Consider the following 20,253-nt stretch of genomic DNA (forward strand, 5'->3'; position numbering starts at 1 on the left):
GTAAAGTCCCTGTGGTGTGTGAAAGGAGCCTGCAGGGTAAAAGTGTTTGGGTCTATCCTGCTTCAGGCAAAGGTAAACCTGTCCGGGGTGTTGCTTCTGCTCAGGGACCTGCACATACCTGGTGTGTGAGAATGGAGGATGGTGAAGCACAATGTGTACCTCAAGGTAATGTGATTCTGGGGGAGAGTCCTTAATTTGACAGCTGGCAAAATATAGAGCCCATATGTAACTGCAGTCAATGGAATTGAATGGTGATGTATGGAGATGGGTCCCCTGAGGCTGCTGTGACTGCAGCTCTGAGAACCTGCAGTGAAGCGAGTCTAAGCCATCAGTGGTTATGAAATCCAAACCTGTTAAGAGGAGGCTGTAAGGTGGTGTTTGTGGTTCTTCAGCCTCACATATTCTTATCATCCAGACTCATGCAAAGTGCTAGGAACATCCCTGGAAAACCGGTAAACTCCTGTTTAGAGGGGACTTGGACTGAGTGGGACACTGAGGAGAAAAGGATCTTTATCAGTGATCACCTCTTGTCTCCCCCCTGCTTTTTGAACAGCAAGAGCTTAGCGGGCACCTGAGAAATTAGTACCTTAACATGCACAGCTGCATGGAGAAGAGAAGTGTTCATACATCTGGCAGCACCCAAGAGCGTCAAGAAATCTTGAGATAATGTATAGTAAAGTCATAGTACTATAGTATTCCTGGGGATGGAAGGAAGCGTAAATAGCATAGAGGCAAAGACTCATTAAGGCTGAAAAAGGCCTCCAAGGTTATCAAGTGCAAGCATCAATCTCAGCCCAGACACCCCCAGCCACTTGGGTATCTGAGGACAAGCTGGACTGGAGGGGGGCTTATTTTCTGCCAAATTACTTTGTCCTTTGACGCAACATCTTAAAGATCATAGATACGCTAAGGTTGAAGAAGATCACTCAGATCAACAAGTCCAACCGTCAGCCTGACACCACCGTGCCCACTAACTCATGCCCTGAAATGCCATTTCTACACATTCTTTGAACACATCCAAGAATGGTCAGTCCACCACGTTCCTGGGCAGCCTGTTGTAAAACTTGGCCCCTCTTTCAGTAAAGACAGGCCATGTAAGCCTCCCCTTCATCAAAAGAAGTCATGAGAAGTCATCCCTTCAGCCTGCTCCTCTCCAGACTAAACAATATCAGTTCCATCGGCCACTCCTCATCAGATTTTTTCTCCAAATGTTTCAACACCTCCTTAATGTCTTTCTGGCAGTGAGGAGCTCAAAAATTACCTCATGACTCAAGGTGCAGCTCCACCAGTGCTGAGTCTATGAGCACGATCCCTTCCCTACTCCTGCTAGCCACACCATTGCTGATCCAAGCCTGGATGCTGTTGGCCCTCTTGGCTACTTGAGCACACTCCTGGCTTATGTTCATATGGATGTCAGGTGGCACCCCCAGGTCCTTTTCCCCCCGGCAGCTTTACAGACAGTTCCCCAAGCCTGTAGCATCACTTGGAGTTGTTGTGAGCCAAGTGCAGGAGTCGGCTCTTCAGGAACTCATCCTGTTCCTCATCCTTGGTGACAATGTCCCTCCCCTGCACCCAAAAAAAGGACGGAGAGTCTCCTTGGCTCTCTTTTTGTTGCTGATGTATTTGTAAAAACATTTTTATTGACGCTTACAACAGTGGCCAGACTAAGTTCCCACTCGGCTATTGCCTTTCCCATGTTCTCTCTGCATGACCTAATGAGATCCCTCTACTCTTCTAGAGTCACCTGCCCCTTCTTCAAAAGATGTTACATGCTTGTTTTCCTTCTGACACACAGAAAAATCTGGTTCAGCCAGCCCGGTCCTCTTCCCCTGCAGCTTGTCTTACAGCACATGGGAACAGCCTGATCCTGCACCTCTAAGACTTCCTTCCTGAAGGTTATCCAGTCTTCTTGAAACCTTTCCCTTCAGGACTGTCTCCCAAAGGACTCTCTCAACCAGTGGCCTGAACAGTCAAAAGTCTGCCCTCCAGAAGGCCATTAGAGTGGTTTTGCTGACCCCCCTCCTTCCTTCACCAACAATTGAAAACTCAATCATTTCATGGTCATTGAGCTCAAAGTGGCCTCTGGCAACCACAGCTCCCACCAGTCATTCCCTTAGCCTCCTGTTCAGTGACCCATTCCTCTGCAAACCTAGTTTAACTCCACCTGTCCCCAGCAAGCCCTGTGCCATGTAAACCTCCCCTTGATCAAAAGAAGTCAAAATCACACCAATGGCATCAGCCTCCGAGCCATGTATTAACCAGGGCTGTTTTCCTTTTCCTCTCAGTGTTCTTCCCTGTCGCTGAAGGCACTGACGAGAACACGACCTGTGCTCCTGATCCTGGAGCTAATCACCCCCATGCCCTGAAATCCCTTTCATTGCTTCTGGCCTTCTCTCTGCAACCTCATCACTGCCAACCTGCATAACCAATACTGGGTAATAATCAGAGGGCATCACCAGACAATGGAATTTTGTACTAACATCTCTGACCCGGGACTTAGGGAGGCAGCAGACTGGGTGGCTCTGGCTGGCATACTAGGACCTCTGTTCCCCTCAGAAAGGAATGGCCTATGACAATTGCCCTCCATTTTTCTCAGCAGAGGCAGTCATGCTCACCCAAGCCATCTCCTCATCTGGACCTTCATGAACATTCTCATGTACCTGGGTCTCAAGTTCCTGAGCCACATGTCTGCTGTATAAGGGCAAGTGGGAAGGAACACCTCCCACTGGACCAGTTTCTCCAAGCCCCATCCACACTGGACTTGAACACTTCCAGCGACAGGACATCCACACCTTCACTGGGCAGCCAGGGACAGTGACTGAACACCATCCCAGCTAAGAATTCCTTCCTAATATCCAACCTGTATTGTCCATCCTCTTATTTAAAGCCAACAGACATCATAAAGTCCTGCCCCAGCTTTCTTATACATGTCCCTCACGTACTAAAAGGTTCTCTAGAGGTCTACCCAGAACCTTCTCTTCTCCAGGCTGAACAACTAATTAACCTTGTCCTGTTGTACATGCCCTTGTCAATAGACCCTCCCCACCTTTCCCGTAGCCCGCTCAGGCAATGAATCTGCTCCACAGGACTCCCCAGAGCCTTCACTTTGGTAAAGCCTTCTCCACATTGAACAACTAAACACCACCACTACCTCAGCCTGTCCTCATGGAAGAGGTGCTCCGGACCTCTGATCACCTTCAGTGATGACACCCGGACACACAACGTCCCGACGATGCTGCCTCCAAGCTTCCCCCGCCTCCCAACAATCTCTCTTTCCATCGAGGTCCCTCTAACCTAAATCTATCCTTTTCCTGTTTAAAGTTAGTACCACTTAGAAAAAACTCCCTCCCCAGCAAGACCCTAGTGCCTTTAAGGTACTGGCAGGTGCTCTAAAGTCTAGCCAGAGCCTTCTGTTCTCCAGGCTGAACACCCCCACCTTTTGCAGCCTGTCTTCAGAGGAAAGGTGCTCCAGCCCTCTGATCATTGTCAGTGATGACACACTCAACCACCACCTGCCCCACTCTGTCCCTCCCCGCTCCCACCGCCTCCCGCCACCCCCTGCTCCCGGCCAGGACCCTCACCTGTGCGGCCCAGTCGCCTTCGTCGCCGAGGTTGGTGGCCTCCTGCGAGCACACCGAGCTGCGCTGGTCGGGCGGGCCGGGGGGCAGCCCGGCGGGGAAGCAGGGCAAGAGCGGCCTGAGGAAGCGAAAGTCGCTGTTGACGGTGCCGCCGGCGAAGCAGATGTCGTAGACGTAGCTGCGGGGCAGGGAGCCCGCCGTGCTCTCCGTCACAGCCGTCGGGAAGGTGGGCAAGGGCTCGGCCCTGGCCCGCCGCAGCCTCAGCACCACGGCGGCCACGGCGCTGGCCACGAAGAGCGCCGACACGCAGGCCAGCGAGGCGATGAGGTAGAGGGTGAGGGGCCCGTCGGGCTCGGCGGCCGGCGCCTCCTCGCTCCGCCGCCAGTGCGCGTCGGAGAAGCCGTCCACCAGGGCGATGGCCAGGGTGGCGCTGGCGGAGCGCGGCGGCTGCCCGCGGTCTCGCACCAGCACCACGAGCCTCTGGCGGGCCGCGTCCCTCTCCGCCACGGCCCGCGCCGTGCGCACCTCGCCGCTGTGCAGCCCCACGCGGAACAGCCCCGGCTCCGTCGCCTTGGCCAGCTCGTACGACAGCCACGCGTTCTGCCCCGCGTCCGCGTCCACCGCCACCACCTTGGCCACCAGCTCGCCCGCCGCCGCCCCGCGCGCCACCAGCTCGCCCGCCAACGCGCTGCTGCCGGGGGGCGGGTGCAGCACCACGGGCGCGTTGTCGTTCTCGTCGCGCACCACCACGCGCAGCACCGCCTGCGCGCTCAGCGGCGGCGAGCCGCCGTCGGCAGCGCGCACCGCCACCTCCAGGCCGCGCACCTCCTCGTAGTCCAGCGCCCGCAGCACGTACACGTCCCCGCTCACAGCGTTGACCGACACGGCGGGCTGCTCCTTGCCCTCCTGCCGCACCAGCGCGTAGCTGACGCGGGCGTTCTCCCCCGCGTCGGCGTCCGTGGCCTTCACGCTGCCGATCCGGACCATCGGGCTGTTGTTCTCCGTCACCCACAGCGTGTACACCTGCTGCGCGAACTCGGGCGCGTTGTCGTTCACGTCCGAGATCCGCACGAAGATGCTTGCCCGCGAGCTCAGCCGCGGCCTGCCCCAGTCCAGCGCCGTGATGCTGATGTTATACTCCGCCGTCCTCTCCCTGTCCAGCGCCGCGTTGGTTCGCAGCTCGTAGTAGCTGTCGAACGTGGGGCTGAGGCTGAACGGCAGGTCCCCGGCGATCGAGCACTCCGTCCTGCCGTTGTCCCCGGAGTCCCGGTCCCGCACGCTGAACAGGGCCACCACGGTGCGCGGCGCCGCGTCCTCGGCGATGGAGGCGCTGACGGACGTGAGCGCTATCTCCGGGGCGTTGTCGTTCACGTCCAGGACCTCCACATGCACTTTGCAATGCGTGGAGAGACCCCCGCCGTCGGTGGCTCTCACCACCATCTCGTGGTTTTTGGCGTCCTCGAAGTCGAGGTTGCCAGCCATCCGAATCTCCCCCGTGGCAGGGTTCAGCTCGAAGAGTTTCAGGGACAGTTCCGGCATCTCGGTAAAGGCGTAACGCACCTTCCCGTAGGAGCCTTCGTCGGGATCCGTGGCCACCACTCTGACCACCAGCTGCTCCGGGGGGCTGTTCTCGGCCAGCCGCACCTCGTACACCTCCCGAGCGAAGACCGGCTTGTTGTCATTGGCATCGAGCACCAGGATCCGGACCCGAGCAGTGCCCGAGCGGGGTGGCGAGCCCCCGTCGGTGGCCGTGAGCACTAAATTCAGCTCTCGCTGCTCTTCGCGGTCCAGCTGACGCTCTAGGACGAGCTCCGCGTACTTGGCTCCAGTTTTCTCGTTAACAACAGCGAGGGAGAAATGCGAATTGGAGCCGAGGCTGTAGTTCTGCAAACCGTTCATGCCCACGTCCCTATCCTGGGCCCTTTTCAGACGGAAACGGGACCCGGGTGATTCCGTTTCAGGAATCTCTAAGACCATTTCCTTCTCCGGAAACACGGGGGAATTGTCGTTCACGTCACGAACCTCCACCTCCCCGCGGATCAGCTGCATCGGATTCTCAAGGAATACCTTAAAGAAGAGCGTGCAGGTCTCGCTCTGCGCACAGAGCTGCTCTCGGTCCAGCGACTCCTTCACCGTCAGGACGCCGCTGCTCGGATCTAGGCGGAAAAGCTGCTCGTTCCCCTCGGACACAACGCGGGCCTTGCGAGCCGCCAGCTGGCTCGCAGCCACCCCCAGCTCCTTGCCAATGTCGGCGACAAAGGACTCCCTCTCCATTTCCTCCGCCACAGAGTAGCGGAGGCGCTCGGCCCCGCTCTGACACACGCAAACGCACAGAAGAAACAAGAGCACTTGCCTCTCGCTGCCTCCGCTCCGTCTCCCGCTCGCCATCCCTCTCCACCAAAGCCATCCACCCTCCTCCGCGGCTCCCAGCATTTTTTCTCACCGGCGTCCGAGGCAGAGCGCTCTGGCTCAGGGGTGGCGGGAGAAGGGGCTCGGAAAGCCCCCGAGCACCCCGGCTCCGTGCCCCGCCGCCCTTCCCCAGCAGCTCCCGCGGCTGCTTTTTGTCTCCCGCTGCCTGCACAGCCGGGGCGGGCGGAGGAACCTGCGGCTCCGTGGCCAACACCCCCACCCAGCGTCGCAAGGCGGAATCTTCCCTCTGCCTTTTTCGGGCCAGCGCTGCTGCTTTGCACTTTGCTGCTCCACTCTCCACTCCCAGTGCCAAACCGTAGGCGAAAAGGCCCGTGTAAACGCTCTCTCTCCTCCCCGCACCGCAGCTCTGCTCTGGCCATCACTTCTCAGCTCGCAACCGCCAACTCTTCCTGCACAGCTCCTGGTTTCTTCTCTGCTGTGTCGGCGTTGCGAGATGGGCCACTTGCACAGGCTGCACGGTGGGAACGTCCTTGTCTTGGTCAGATGCTCCTCAGCAGAGGACATCTTACACTTGGGGCTGGTGAGAGAAGCACCGCTGTTGGAAAGGAGAGCTGGGGCCAGAGAGCTGACAGGGAAAAGGCCCAGAAGAAAAACCCTCAGCCCATCTCACCATCACCCAGGAATGATGCTCCTGCCCTGGGACACGCCATCCTAAGGCTGTTTAATTCGCATTCTGTAGCACACCTCATCCAAACGACACACCACTCCAGAAGATCTTTAAGGTCCTTTTCAACTCAAACCGTTCAACGGTTCCACAGTCCTTTCTCCTTTAATTTTATAAAAGAGGGTTAGTAATATTTTTAAGGTCTCTGTATTCAGAGATCAAACCTGAACCCCCGGACCTGTGTAAGGACCGACGGCCAACAAGTAGTTAATATCAAAGGCGAGGAGAGGTCACTAATGAAAGCCCCAGATACACAAACGCTGAGGAGCGGGAGCGAAGGGAGACAACAGCAAAGACCAGGGATCTAACGGCACTAATCGATGGGCCATTAGCGGAACCGTTCAAGTGTAAACGGAAGAGGTTCAATCAAAAAGTTGTTAGCGATGAGAGGAAAAAAGAAAACATTACAGGAGAGGGTATGACAGGAAAAAGTAAGTTGATTAAGTATGTTTTATGGGGGAATTCTAAAAATATGCAACGGATATTAATATGGGATGTCTAGAGATAGGATCTCATTCAGTAAAAGGGAGTGATCAAGAGTGGACTAGAGACGACCAGCCGTGAGGAAGCGGGTAGGGGAGGGGCGAGTGAGGGAAATACCACTGCTACAGAATCATTTTTGGTGCCTTTTCCAAGAGAGCATCCAGCCTCCTCTCCCACTCTGCATTCAGCCCAGTTAACGCTTTCCCCATCACTCTGATCAATGCAAACGTTGCTTTCTCGCCGTATTAACTCGGTGCGTACCAACCAACGGGCTCTGCCTGACCCACCCCACACCTGCGGTGAAATCCTCCCAAATCCCCCAGGGATGGATCTCCGGGACCGCCTCCCTGCCTCATGTCTCCAGTTCTGCCTTGGGCTGCATTTTCACGCGGTTCTCCATGTGGCAATTCCCAGCACATCCCTTCGAAAGGCTCCCAACAGGGCAACCGAGATCTTTCAGCTGAGCTCGCAGCTGATGGCAGCCACGCAGCATCCGACTGGTGCTCACTGGTCTCTCCCTCCTTGGGAGCTTTCTCCTCCCCGCCCCTCCAACACACGCCCAGCAATGGCCTCAGCTGGGCTCAGGAAACCGCCCTGCACCTCGCTCCGGGCCTGATCCCAGCTCTCTCTCATATCCCCTGCATACAGTCCACTCAGAACGCATGGATGTGTTCCCGAAATGCTGCTGCTAGGTGGCTATTTCCTCGGCAATGACTGCGAGGAGTGACCTTCGAGACAGCACACTCACCAAGGGAGTTCAAAGTGGGTTTTATTGGTTTCTCTCATCAGGCAATTGACTCTTACACATGTGTGAGCAACAGGAAATATCACATGATTTATCGAGCAATAATAGCGAGAAGTGAAGGCAAAGAAACCAGGAATCTTCTTGATGCCCTGTGTTCTACAGTGCCTGAAGTTTGTTGAAAGTGTTTTAGTCAATTTTACTTGAAAAACACAAACTGTGCATTTAATTCTCTACTACGCTGCACTAAAAGTTCCTGAAACATTCATTTTAAACTTATAGTAAGAAAAAAACCAAAAGCAACAACAAAACCAGACGGGGATACATTGCTGGAAAGCCCTTCTTTGCAGTCTGGAGAACTTTCAGCTCCTGGTCATATCAGCAAAGGGGGCCAATGTCCACTGTGTGTAAAGGAATCAGCTTTTTCTAAACTTTTTATTAATTACTTCATAAGCATCATTAACTTTGCTTCATATCTGGTTGGCCTGGTATTGAATACTCTGCCTAAAATTAAGACATTCCTACAGAGCTCTCTTCATAAGGGAAAAAGAAAAAATAAAGAAGAAGTGGCAAAGGAAAGATGTCTGGATGCTCTAAGGTGTTTTTCCCAGGATTTCCCCTGACATGTAGAAGCAGTAGCTCTCACAATCATACATCAAGTCTAGGTGTAATTTGCATGCAACACAGTCCTTCTCCTCCTCTATCCATCTAAGAAATAGAAAATACAAATAGGAATAAAGTACTGCTCAAGGGAAGAGTGGGTTTGCTCTCCCACAGAGAAGACTTGCACCTCCATGGTACGTGTTTGGTGGAAGTTTGGTCTCTCTGTTTTCTTTCCCCTCTGAGGATGTTAGCCCGTGAGGACAGACATGCTTGTCTTTCTCCTCCCTCACTGATGGCTGAGCCAAGGGTTTGGATCAGAACTGACATTTTGCTCCATCCCCTGGTTTCCAGCACAAGCTGCTTCCACAGCTCTGGGCCTTGTGTCTTCGGAGAGGGGAGCTCTGCCCTGCAAAGAACAGAGAGGGGAGGTTGTCATCTGAAGGTCAGCAGGCATCAGCAACTGCAATCAATGGAGTTGAATGGTGATGTATGGAGATGGTTCCCCTGAGGCTGCTGTGACTGAAGCTCTGAGAACCTGCAGGGAAGCAAGTCTAAGCCATCAGTGGTATGAAATCCTAACCTGTTAAGAGGAGGCTGTAAGGTGGTGTTTGTGGTTCTTCAGCCTCACAAATACTTGTTGTCTAGACTCATTTGAAGTGCTAGGTGGATCCCTGGAAAACTAGTAAACCCTTGTTTAGAGGGGCCTTGGACTGAGCGGGACACTGAGGAGTGCAGGATCTTGTTCAGTGATCACCTCTTGTCTCACCCCTGCTCTTTGAACAGCAAGAGCTTAGCGGGCATCTCAGAAATTAGTAACTCAACATGCACAGCTGCATGGAGAAGTGTTCATGTATCTGGCAGCACCCAAGAAGGTCAAGAAATCTTGAGAGAGTTTACAGTGAAGTCATAGCATTATAGTATTTTTTGAGATGCTACAGAACCAGCTGTTTCTATAAGTGGTGCTACAAAAACAGCTGCTTCTACAAAGATAACGTCCACTCCCTTTCCAGTCAAGCTAGTTCATCCTGTGACCAGGAGCAAGGCAAAGGCAAAACACTCCTCCCTTTTTACCCGCTCCTGTCTGAGACATCCAGAGTTTCTTCAGGCAACAATAGAGACTGAAACTGAGGAGGCAGAGGATTCTAAATCAGTTGATGGAGCAGGTACCTCTCAAACAGATAAAAAATCAGGCCACTCTCAAGCAGACAGAACAGCAGGCCCTCCTCAGTCAGATGACTACGATGACCTTGTCCAGCCTTTCTCCATGAAAGAACTGCACCTCATGAGAAAGGACTTCACCCGCACTGATGCTGAGGGAATTCTTCCTTGGCTGCTCCGATGCTTTGATAGTGCTGCTGAAACCTACAGTGTGGATGAGAGAGAAGCCAAGCAGTTGGGATCCTTGGCCAGAGATGCTGGTATTGATAGAGTACTTAGTAGTAAGATGGGAACTACCAGCCTGTGGGACCGACTTCTTTCAGCTGTGAGAGAGAGGTACCCCCACAAGGGTGACATGGAATGGCACCAAAGCAGAACACCCACTCTTGAGAAAGCCATCACATATTTGAGAGAAACAGCTGTGCGAGAGGTGATCGATGATAAAGATGGACTTACAAATCCTGATGATGTTCTGTGCCACACACAAATGTTCTGGAGGTTTGCTCAGGCTGTACCAGCAGCACATGCCCATATATCCTCCTCATGGGGTGCTTTGCTGATGAAGCAAGACTAAGTGTGCGTGAGGTGGCTTTCAAAGCACGACTGTATGGAGACATAATCTCTGATTCCCATCAGTTCCACACCTCAGCCATTGAACAAATGACTGACAGAAAGAAGAAGATGCCAAATAGATGGGGAAATAAACTCCAGAATCTCCCTAGAGACAACTGGTCACATGTTGCAGCCATTAAGAAGAGTTGTCCTGCTACAAGGCAGAAGCAAGAGAGACAGGACCCACTGCAACACCATCTGTGGTCTGTCTAGAAAAGTTATTTTAAAGAGGACATGAGAATTTGGGACAAGAAACCCACTGATATTCTCCAGATACGCATGTAAGAGCTACTAAACAGAACAAAGGCAGGAGATTGTTCTTCCAAGAAGGCTGCACCAGTCGTCACCCAGGGTGGTGCATCAAACTCTAATGCTCAATATTAGAGGTGCCCTGATGCCAGCCAGGGGGAGGAGAGGGACAAACGGGTTTGCTGGACTCTGTGGATTCGGTGGCCTGGCACATTAGAACCACACAGGTATAAAGCCCTGGAGGACACTGGTGCACAGTGCAACCTAATGCCATTGAATGATAAAGGGACAGAATCCGTCACTACTTCTGGAGTGACAGGAGGTTCTCAACAACTGCCTGTTGTGGAGGCTGATGGGAGCCTCACTGGTAAGGAGTGGCAAATGCACCCTGGAGTGACTGGCCCAAATGCTCCGTGCATCATGGGCATAGACTCTCTCAAGAAAGTATACTTCTGTGACCTGAAAGGGTACCGGTGGGCCTTTGGTAGAGCACCTGTAGAGACTGAGGACACTGAACAGTTACATAACTCTTCTGGATGCTGGTTTTGCTGTAAAAAGAAGCAAGATCCAAGGACCTTCAAGAGAGACCCAGTTCCTGGGAATCAAGTGGCAAGATGGATGTCACCAGATCCCAATGGATGTGATTAACAAAATAACAGCTGTGCCCCCCCCATTGCCTAAAAAGGACACTCAAACCTTTTTAGGGACTGTTGGTTTCTGGAGAATGCATATTCCATGTCACAGTGAAATTGTGAAACCTCTCTCTGAGGTGAACCGAAAGAAGAGTGAGTTTAAACGCGGTCCTGACCAACAGAAAGGTTTTGAGCAGATCAGAAAGAAGGTTGTGCAGGCCATGGCCCTTGGACCAGTTCAAACAGGGCCAGACATCAAATATGTGCTCTACACCACAGCTGGACACAAGGGTCCCAACTGGAGCCTCTGGCAGAAAGCACCAGGGGACACTCAAGGTCGACCCTTGGGATTCTGGAGCTGGAGCTACAGAGGTTCCCAGGCCAACTACACGACACCTGAGAAGGAGACACGTGCAGCATATGAAGGAGTTAGAGCCGCTTCAGAAGTGATGGGCACTGAAGCTCCTCCTGGCGCCCAGATTCCCAGTGCTGAGATTCCTGTGCCAGAGTCACCTTTCTCCTGTCCATCATGCCACTGATGTCACTTGGAGTAAATGGACTGTTTCATCAGCCAGCGAGCTCCAGTAAAAAGACCAAATCATCCAGGTACTGTAGAAGCAACTACGGACTGGCCAGAAGGCACAAACTTTGGAATGCCAGCACAAGAAGTGGTGAGACGGGCTCAAGAAGCTCCACCATATGATCATCTACCACAGACTGAGAAACAATTTGTTCTTTTCACCCATGGCTCCTGTTGTCTTGTAGGGAACCACCAGAAGTGGAAAGCTGCCCTGTGGAGTCCTACACAACCAGTTGCACAAGCAGCTGAAGGAGAAGATGAATCAAGTCAGTTTTCAAAGGTCAAAGCCATCCAGCTGGCTTTGGAGATGGCTGAACAAGAGGGGTGGCCGAGACTCTTACCTCTACACTCACTTGTGGATGGCAGCAAATGCCTTGTGGGGTTGGCTAAAGCAGGGGCAGCAGAACAACTGGCAGCAAAAAGGTCAACCTGTTTGGGTTGCTGACCTGTGGAAAGACACTGCAGCTGGGCTAGAGAAGCTGGTGGTAAAAGTGTGTCATGTAGATGCACAAGTGCCTCTGAGTCAAGCTCTTTTCAGTGATGACCAGTGATAGGACAAGGAGTAATGGATACAAATTGCAGCATAGGAGGTTTAAGGTGAATATGAGAAAAAAATTTTTTACTGTGAGAGTGACAGAGCCCTGGGACAGGCTGCCCAGAGAGGTTGTGGAGTCTCCTTCACTGGAGACATTCAAAACCCGCCTGGACGCCTTCCTGTGTGATGTGCTCTGGGTGACCCTGCACTGGCAGGGGGGTTGGGCTAGATGATCTTTCGAGGTCCCTTCCAACCCCTAGGATTCTATGATTCTATGATTCTACAAACATCACAATCAACGAGCAGGTGAGGCTGCTCAAGTGTTCCAAACAGACTTAGACTGGGAACATGAGGGTGAGCTCTTTCTGGCTTGATGGGCCCATGACACTTCAGCTCATCAGGGCAGAGATGCAACATAGAAATGGGCTTGTGAACGAGGGGTGGACATAACCATGGACACTATTGTGCAGGTGATCCACGACTGTGAGACGTGTGCTGCAACTAAGCAGGTGAATCGGTTGAAGCCTTTGTGGTGTGAGGGGAGGTGGTCACAGTACAGGTATGGAGAGGCCTGGCAAATTGCCTACATCACACTGCCTCAGAGACAACAGGGTAACTGCTGTCTGCTTTTAATGGTGGAAACAAGGACAGGATGGTTGGAAATATCTCCTGTGCCTCATGCCACAGCCAGGAATACTATCCTGGGCATTGAGAAGCAAACCTTGTGAGACATGGGAGACATGGGACTGCAGAAAGAACTGACTCAGACAACGGCACTCATTTCAAATACAGTCTTGTGTCTGACTGGGCTAAAGAGCCTGGTATTGAGTGGATCTACCATATCCTGAAGGCAACGGGTGCTGGAACTATCAAAAACCAGGACAAAAATCTGGCAAAGGCCACCTGGGTAGTTAATACCAGGGGATCCATCAATCGGGCTTGTCCTGCTCAGTCAGACCTTTTACACGCTGCAGATGGGGATAAAGTCCCTGTGGTGTGTGAAAGAAGCCTGCAGGGTAAAAGTGTTTGGGTCTATCCTGCTTCAGACAAAGGTAAACCTGTCCGGGGTGTTGCTTTTGCTGAGGGACCTGCACATACCTGGTGTGTGAGGATGGAGGATGGTGAAGCACAATGTGTACCTCAACATAATGTGACTCTGGGGGAGAGTCCTTAATTTGACAGCTGGCAAAATATAGAGCCCATATGTAACTGCAGTCAATGGAATTGTATGGTGATGTATGGAGATGGGTCCCCTGAGGCTGCTGTGACTGCAGCTCTGAGAACCTGCAGTGAAGCCAGTCTAAGCCATCAGTGGTTATGAAATCCAAACCTGTTAAGAGGAGGCTGTAGGGTGGTGGTTGTGGTTCTTCAGCCTCACATATTCTTATCATCCAGACTCATGCAAAGTGCTAGGAACATCCCTGGAAAACCAGTAAACCCCTGTTTAGAGGGGCCTTGGACTGAGTGGGACACTGAGGAGAGCAGGATCTTTATCAGTGATCACCTCTTGTCTCCCCCCTGCTTTTTGAACAGCAAGAGCTTAGCGGGCACCTGAGAAATTAGTACCTTAACATGCACAGCTGCATGGAGAAGAGAAGTGTTGGTACATCTGGCAGCAACCAAGAGGGTCAAGAAATCTTGAGATAATGTATAGTAAAGTCATAGTACTATAGTATTCCTGGGGATGGAAGGAAGCGCAAATAGCATAGAGGCAAAGACTCATTAAGGCTGAAAAAGGCCTCCAAGGTTATCAAGTGCAGGCATCAATCTCAGCCCAGACACCCCCAGCCACTTGGGTATCTGAGGACAAGCTGGACTGCAGGGGGGCTTATTTTCTGCCAAATTACTTTGTCCTTTGACGCAACATCTTAAAGATCATAGATACACTAAGGTTGAAGAAGATCACTCAGATCAACAAGTCCAACCCCCAGCCTGACACCACCGTGCCCACTAACTCATGTCCTGAAATGCCATTTCTACACATTCTTTAAACACATCCATGAATGGTCAGTCCACCACGTTCCTGGGCAGCCTGTTGTAAAGCTTGGCCCCTCTTTCAGTAAAGACAGGCCATGTAAGCCTCCCCTTCATCAAAAGAACTCATGAGAAGTCATCCCTTCAGCCTGCTCCTCTCCAGACTAAACAATATCAGTTCCATCGGCCACTCCTCATCACAATTTTTCTCCAAATGTTTCAACACCTCCTCAATGTCTTTCTGGCATTGAGGAGCTCAAAAATTACCTCAGGACTCAAGGTGCAGCTCCACCAGTGCTGAGTCTATGAGCACGATCCCTTCCCTACTCCTGCTAGCCACACCATTGCTGATCCAAGCCTGGATGCTATTGGCCCTCTTGGCTACTTGAGCACACTCCTGGCTTATGTTCATATGGATGTCAGGTGGCAACTCCAGGTCCTTTTCCCCCCGGCAGCTTTACAGACAGTTCCCCAAGCCTGTGGCATCACTTGGAGTTGTTGTGAGCCAAGTGCAGGAGTCGGCTCTTCAGGAACTCATCCTGTTCCTCATCCTTGGTGGCAATGTCCCTCCCCTGCACCCAAAAAAAGGACGGAGAGTCTCCTTGGCTCTCTTTTTGTTGCTGATGTATTTGTAAAAACATTTTTATTGCCTCTTACAACAGTGGCCACACTAAGTTCCCACTCGGCTATTGCCTTTCCCATGTTCTCTCTGCATGACCTAATGAGATCCCTCTACTCTTCTAGAGTCACCTGCCCCTTCTTCAAAAGATATTACATTCTTGTTTTCCTTCTGACACACAGAAAAATCTGGTTCAGCCAGCCCGGTCCTCTTCCCCTGCAGCTTGTCTTACAGCACATGGGAACAGCCTGATCCTGCACCTCTAAGACTTCCTTCCTGAAGGTTATCCAGTCTTCTTGAAACCTTTCCCTTCAGGACTGTCTCCCAAAGGACTCTCTCAACCAGTGGCCTGAACAGTCAAAAGTCTGCCCTCCAGAAGGCCATTAGAGTGGTTTTGCTGACCCCCCTCCTTCCTTCACCAACAATTGAAAACTCAATCATTTCATGGTCATTGAGCTCAAAGTGGCCTCTGGCAACCACAGCTCCCACCAGTCATTCCCTTAGCCTCCTGTTCAGTGACCCATTCCTCTGCAAACCTAGTTTAACTCCACCTGTCCCCAGCAAGCCCTGTGCCATGTAAACCTCCCCTTGATCAAAAGAAGTCAAAATCACACCAATGGCACCAGCCTCCGAGCCATGTATTAACCAGGGCTGTTTTCCTTTTCCTCTCAGTGTTCTTCCCTGTTGCTGAAGGCACTGACGAGAACACGACCTGTGCTCCTGATCCTTGAGCTAATCACCCCCATGCCCTGAAATCCCTTTCATTGCTTCTGGCCTTCTCTCTGCAACGTCATCACTGCCAACCTGCATAATCAATACTGGGTAATAATCAGAGGGCATCACCAGACAATGGAATTTTGTACTAACATCTCTGACCCGGGACTTAGGGAGGCAGCAGACTGGGTGGCTCTGGCTGGCATACTAGGACCTCTGTTCCCCTCAGAAAGGAATGGCCTATGACAATTGCCCTCCATTTTTCTCAGCAGAGGCAGTCATGCTCACCCAAGCCATCTCCTCATCTGGACCTTCATGAACATTCTCATGTACCTGGGTCTCAAGTTCCTGAGCCACATGTCTGCTGTATAAGGGAAAGTGGGAAGGAACACCTCCCACTGGACCAGGTTCTCCAAGCCCCATCCACACTGGACTTGAACACTTCCAGTGACAGGACCTCCACACCTTCACTGGGCAGACAGGGCCAGTGACTGAACACCATCCCAGCTAAGAATTCCTTCCTAATATCCAACCTGTATTGTCCATCCTCTTATTTAAAGCCAACAGACATCATAAAGTCCTGCCCCAGCTTTCTTATACATGTCCCTCACGTACTAAAAGGTTCTCTAGAGGTCTCCCCAGAACCTTCTCTTCTCCAGGCTGAACAACTAATTAACCTTGTCCTGTTGTACATGCCCTTGTCAATAGACCCTCCCCACCTTTCCCATAGCCCGCTCAGGCAATGAATCTGCTCCACAGGACTCCCCAGAGCCTTCACTTTGGTAAAGCCTTCTCCACATTGAACAACTAAACACCACCACTACCTCAGCCTGTCCTCATGGAAGAGGTGCTCCAGACCTCTGACCACCTTCAGTGATGACACCCGGACACACGACGTACCGACGATGCTCCCTCCAAGCTTCCCCCGCCTCCCAACAATCTCTCTTTCCATCGAGGTCCCTCTAACCTAAATCTATCTTTTTCCTGTTTAAAGTCAGAACCGCTTATAGAAAATCCCTCCCCAGCAAGCCCCTAGTGCCTTTAAGGTACTGGCAGGTGCTCTAAAGTCTAGCCAGAGCCTTCTGTTCTCCAGGCTGAACACCCCCACCTTTTGCAGCCTGTCTTCAGAGGAAAGGTGCTCCAGCCCTCTGATCATTGTCAGTGATGACACACTCAACCACCACCTGCCCCACTCTGTCCCTCCCCGCTCCCACCGCCTCCCGCCACCCCCTGCTCCCGGCCAGGACCCTCACCTGTGCGGCCCAGTCGCCTTCGTCGCCGAGGTTGGTGGCCTCCTGCGAGCACACCGAGCTGCGCTGGTCGGGCGGGCCGGGGGGCAGCCCGGCGGGGAAGCAGGGCAAGAGCGGCCTGAGGAAGCGAAAGTCGCTGTTGACGGTGCCGCCGGCGAAGCAGATGTCGTAGACGTAGCTGCGGGGCAGGGAGCCCGCCGTGCTCTCCGTCACAGCCGTCGGGAAGGTGGGCAAGGGCTCGGCCCTGGCCCGCCGCAGCCTCAGCACCACGGCGGCCACGGCGCTGGCCACGAAGAGCGCCGACACGCAGGCCAGCGAGGCGATGAGGTAGAGGGTGAGGGGCCCGTCGGGCTCGGCGGCCGGCGCCTCCTCGCTCCGCCGCCAGTGCGCGTCGGAGAAGCCGTCCACCAGGGCGATGGCCAGGGTGGCGCTGGCGGAGCGCGGCGGCTGCCCGCGGTCTCGCACCAGCACCACGAGCCTCTGGCGGGCCGCGTCCCTCTCCGCCACGGCCCGCGCCGTGCGCACCTCGCCGCTGTGCAGCCCCACGCGGAACAGCCCCGGCTCCGTCGCCTTGGCCAGCTCGTACGACAGCCACGCGTTCTGCCCCGCGTCCGCGTCCACCGCCACCACCTTGGCCACCAGCTCGCCCGCCGCCGCCCCGCGCGCCACCAGCTCGCCCGCCAACGCGCTGCTGCCGGGGGGCGGGTGCAGCACCACGGGCGCGTTGTCGTTCTCGTCGCGCACCACCACGCGCAGCACCGCCTGCGCGCTCAGCGGCGGCGAGCCGCCGTCGGCAGCGCGCACCGCCACCTCCAGGCCGCGCACCTCCTCGTAGTCCAGCGCCCGCAGCACGTACACGTCCCCGCTCACAGCGTTGACCGACACGGCGGGCTGCTCCTTGCCCTCCTGCCGCACCAGCGCGTAGCTGACGCGGGCGTTCTCCCCCGCGTCGGCGTCCGTGGCCTTCACGCTGCCGATCCGGACCATCGGGCTGTTGTTCTCCGTCACCCACAGCGTGTACACCTGCTGCGCGAACTCGGGCGCGTTGTCGTTCACGTCCGAGATCCGCACGAAGATGCTTGCCCGCGAGCTCAGCCGCGGCCTGCCCCAGTCCAGCGCCGTGATGCTGATGTTATACTCCGCCGTCCTCTCCCTGTCCAGCGCCGCGTTGGTTCGCAGCTCGTAGTAGCTGTCGAACGTGGGGCTGAGGCTGAACGGCAGGTCCCCGGCGATCGAGCACTCCGTCCTGCCGTTGTCCCCGGAGTCCCGGTCCCGCACGCTGAACAGGGCCACCACGGTGCGCGGCGCCGCGTCCTCGGCGATGGAGGCGCTGACGGACGTGAGCGCTATCTCCGGGGCGTTGTCGTTCACGTCCAGGACCTCCACGTGCACTTTGCAATGCGTGGAGAGACCCCCGCCGTCGGTGGCTTTCACCACCATCTCGTGGATTTTCGCTTCCTCGAAGTCGAGGTTGCCCGCCACCCGAATCTCCGCCGTGGCAGGGTTCAGTTCGAAAAGCTGCAAGGACCGCTCGGGCGTGTCAGTAAAGGCGTAACGCACCTTCCCGTTGGAGCCTTCGTCGGGATCCGTGGCCACCACTCTGACCACCAGCTGCTCCGGGGGGCTGTTCTCGGCCAGCCGCACCTCGTACACCTCCCGAGCGAAGACCGGCTTGTTGTCATTGGCATCGAGCACCACGATCCGGACCCGAGCCGTGCCCGAGCGGGGTGGCGAGCCCCCGTCGGTGGCCGTGAGCACTAAATTCAGCTCTCGCTGCTCTTCGCGGTCCAACTGCCGCTCTAGGACCAACTCCGCGTATTTGGCTCCAACTTTCCTTGTTCCGACATGGAGGGAGAAATGCGAATTGGAGCCGAGGCTGTAGTTCTGCAAACCGTTCATGCCCACGTCCCTGTCCTGGGCACTTTCCAGAGGGAAACGGGAACCGGGAACTGTCGTTTCCGGAATCTCTACAACAACCTCCTTCTTCGGAAACACGGGGGAATTATCGTTCACGTCACGAACCTCCACCTCCCCGCGGATCAGCTGCATCGGATTCTCAAGGAATACCTTAAAGAAGAGCGTGCAGGTCTCGCTCTGCGCACAGAGCTGCTCTCGGTCCAGCGACTCCTTCACCGTCAGGACGCCGCTGCTCGGATCCAGGCGGAAAAGCTGCTCGTTCCCCTCGGACACAACGCGGGCCTTGCGAGCCGCCAGCTGGCTCGCAGCCACCCCCAGCTCCTTGCCAATGTCGGCGACAAAGGACTCCCTCTCCATTTCCTCCGCCACAGAGTAGCGGAGGCGCTCGGCCCCGCTCTGACACACGCAAACGCACAGAAGAAACAAGAGCACTTGCCTCTCGCTGCCTCCGCTCCGTCTCCCGCTCGCCATCCCTCTCCACCAAAGCCATCCACCCTCCTCCGCGGCTCCCAGCATTTTTTCTTAGCGGCGTCCGAGGCAGAGCGCTCTGGCTCAGGGGTGGCGGCAGAAGGGGCTCGGAAAGCCCCCGAGCACCCCGGCTCCGTGCCCCGCCGCCCTTCCCCAGCAGCTCCCGCGGCTGCTTTTTGTCTCCCGCTGCCTGCACAGCCGGGGCGGGCGGAGGAACCTGCGGCTCCGTGGCCAACACCCCCACCCAGCGTCGCAAGGCGGAATCTTCCCTCTGCCTTTTTCGGGCCAGCGCTGCTGCTTTGCACTTTGCTCTCCATTCTCCACTCCCAGTGCCAAACCGTAGGCGAAAAGGCCCGTGTAAACGCTCTCTCTCCTCCCCGCACCGCAGCTCTGCTCTGGCCATCACTTCTCAGCTCGCAACCGCCAAGTCTTCCTGCACAGCTCCTGGTTTCTTCTCTGCTGTGTCGGCGTTGCGAGATGGGCCACTTGCACAGGCTGCACGGTGGGAACGTCCTTCTCTTGGTCAGATGCTCCTCAGCAGAGGACATCTTACACGTGGGGCGGGTGAGAGAAGCACCGGTGTTGGAAAGGAGAGCTGGGGCCAGAGAGCTGACAGGGAAAAGGCCCAGAAGAAAAACCCTCAGCCCATCTCACCATCACCCAGGAATGATGCTGCTGCTCTGGGACACACCATCCTAAGTCTGTTTAATTCACATTCTGTAGGACACCTCATCCAAACGACACACCACTCCAGGGGATCTTAATGGTCCTTTCCAACTCAAACCATTCTACGGTTCTACAGTCTTTTCTCCTTTAATTTTATAAAAGAGGGTTAGTAATATTTTTAAGGTCTATGTACTCAGAGATCAAACCTGAACCCCCGGAGCTGTGTAAGGACCGACGGCCAACAAGTAGTTAACATCAAAGGCGAGGAGAGGTCACTAATGAAAGCCCCAGGTACACAAACGCTGAGGAGCGGGAGCTAGGGGAGACAACAGCAAAGACCAGGGATCTAACGGCACTAATCGATGGGCCATTAGCGGAA

General features: G+C 54.4%; 1 protein-coding gene across 18 annotated transcripts in view; it reads right to left on the reverse strand.

Moving 5' to 3' along the window:
• The window catches only part of LOC127389888 (protocadherin beta-15-like), a 120,190-nt gene that overhangs the window by 87,477 nt on the left and 12,460 nt on the right, over positions 1 to 20,253 (reverse strand). For 5 of the 18 annotated variants that reach the window (XM_051630865.1, XM_051630863.1, XM_051630854.1 and 2 more), the window contains exon 1: positions 3,582 to 6,054. The exons of 4 other annotated variants lie outside the window; for them this stretch is intronic. In XM_051630865.1, the coding sequence (XP_051486825.1) occupies positions 3,582 to 6,011 (2,430 nt within the window). In that variant the 5' untranslated portion in view covers positions 6,012 to 6,054. Of the gene's footprint in view, positions 1 to 3,581; positions 6,055 to 7,280; positions 8,907 to 16,826; positions 19,497 to 20,253 lie in introns of those variants that run through there. 9 more of the 18 variants (XM_051630859.1, XM_051630850.1, XM_051630861.1 and 6 more) reach the window with 5 other exon arrangements.

Source organism: Apus apus, chromosome 13 (assembly GCF_020740795.1).
Source record: "Apus apus isolate bApuApu2 chromosome 13, bApuApu2.pri.cur, whole genome shotgun sequence".
Classification (NCBI taxonomy): Eukaryota; Metazoa; Chordata; class Aves; order Apodiformes; family Apodidae; genus Apus; species Apus apus.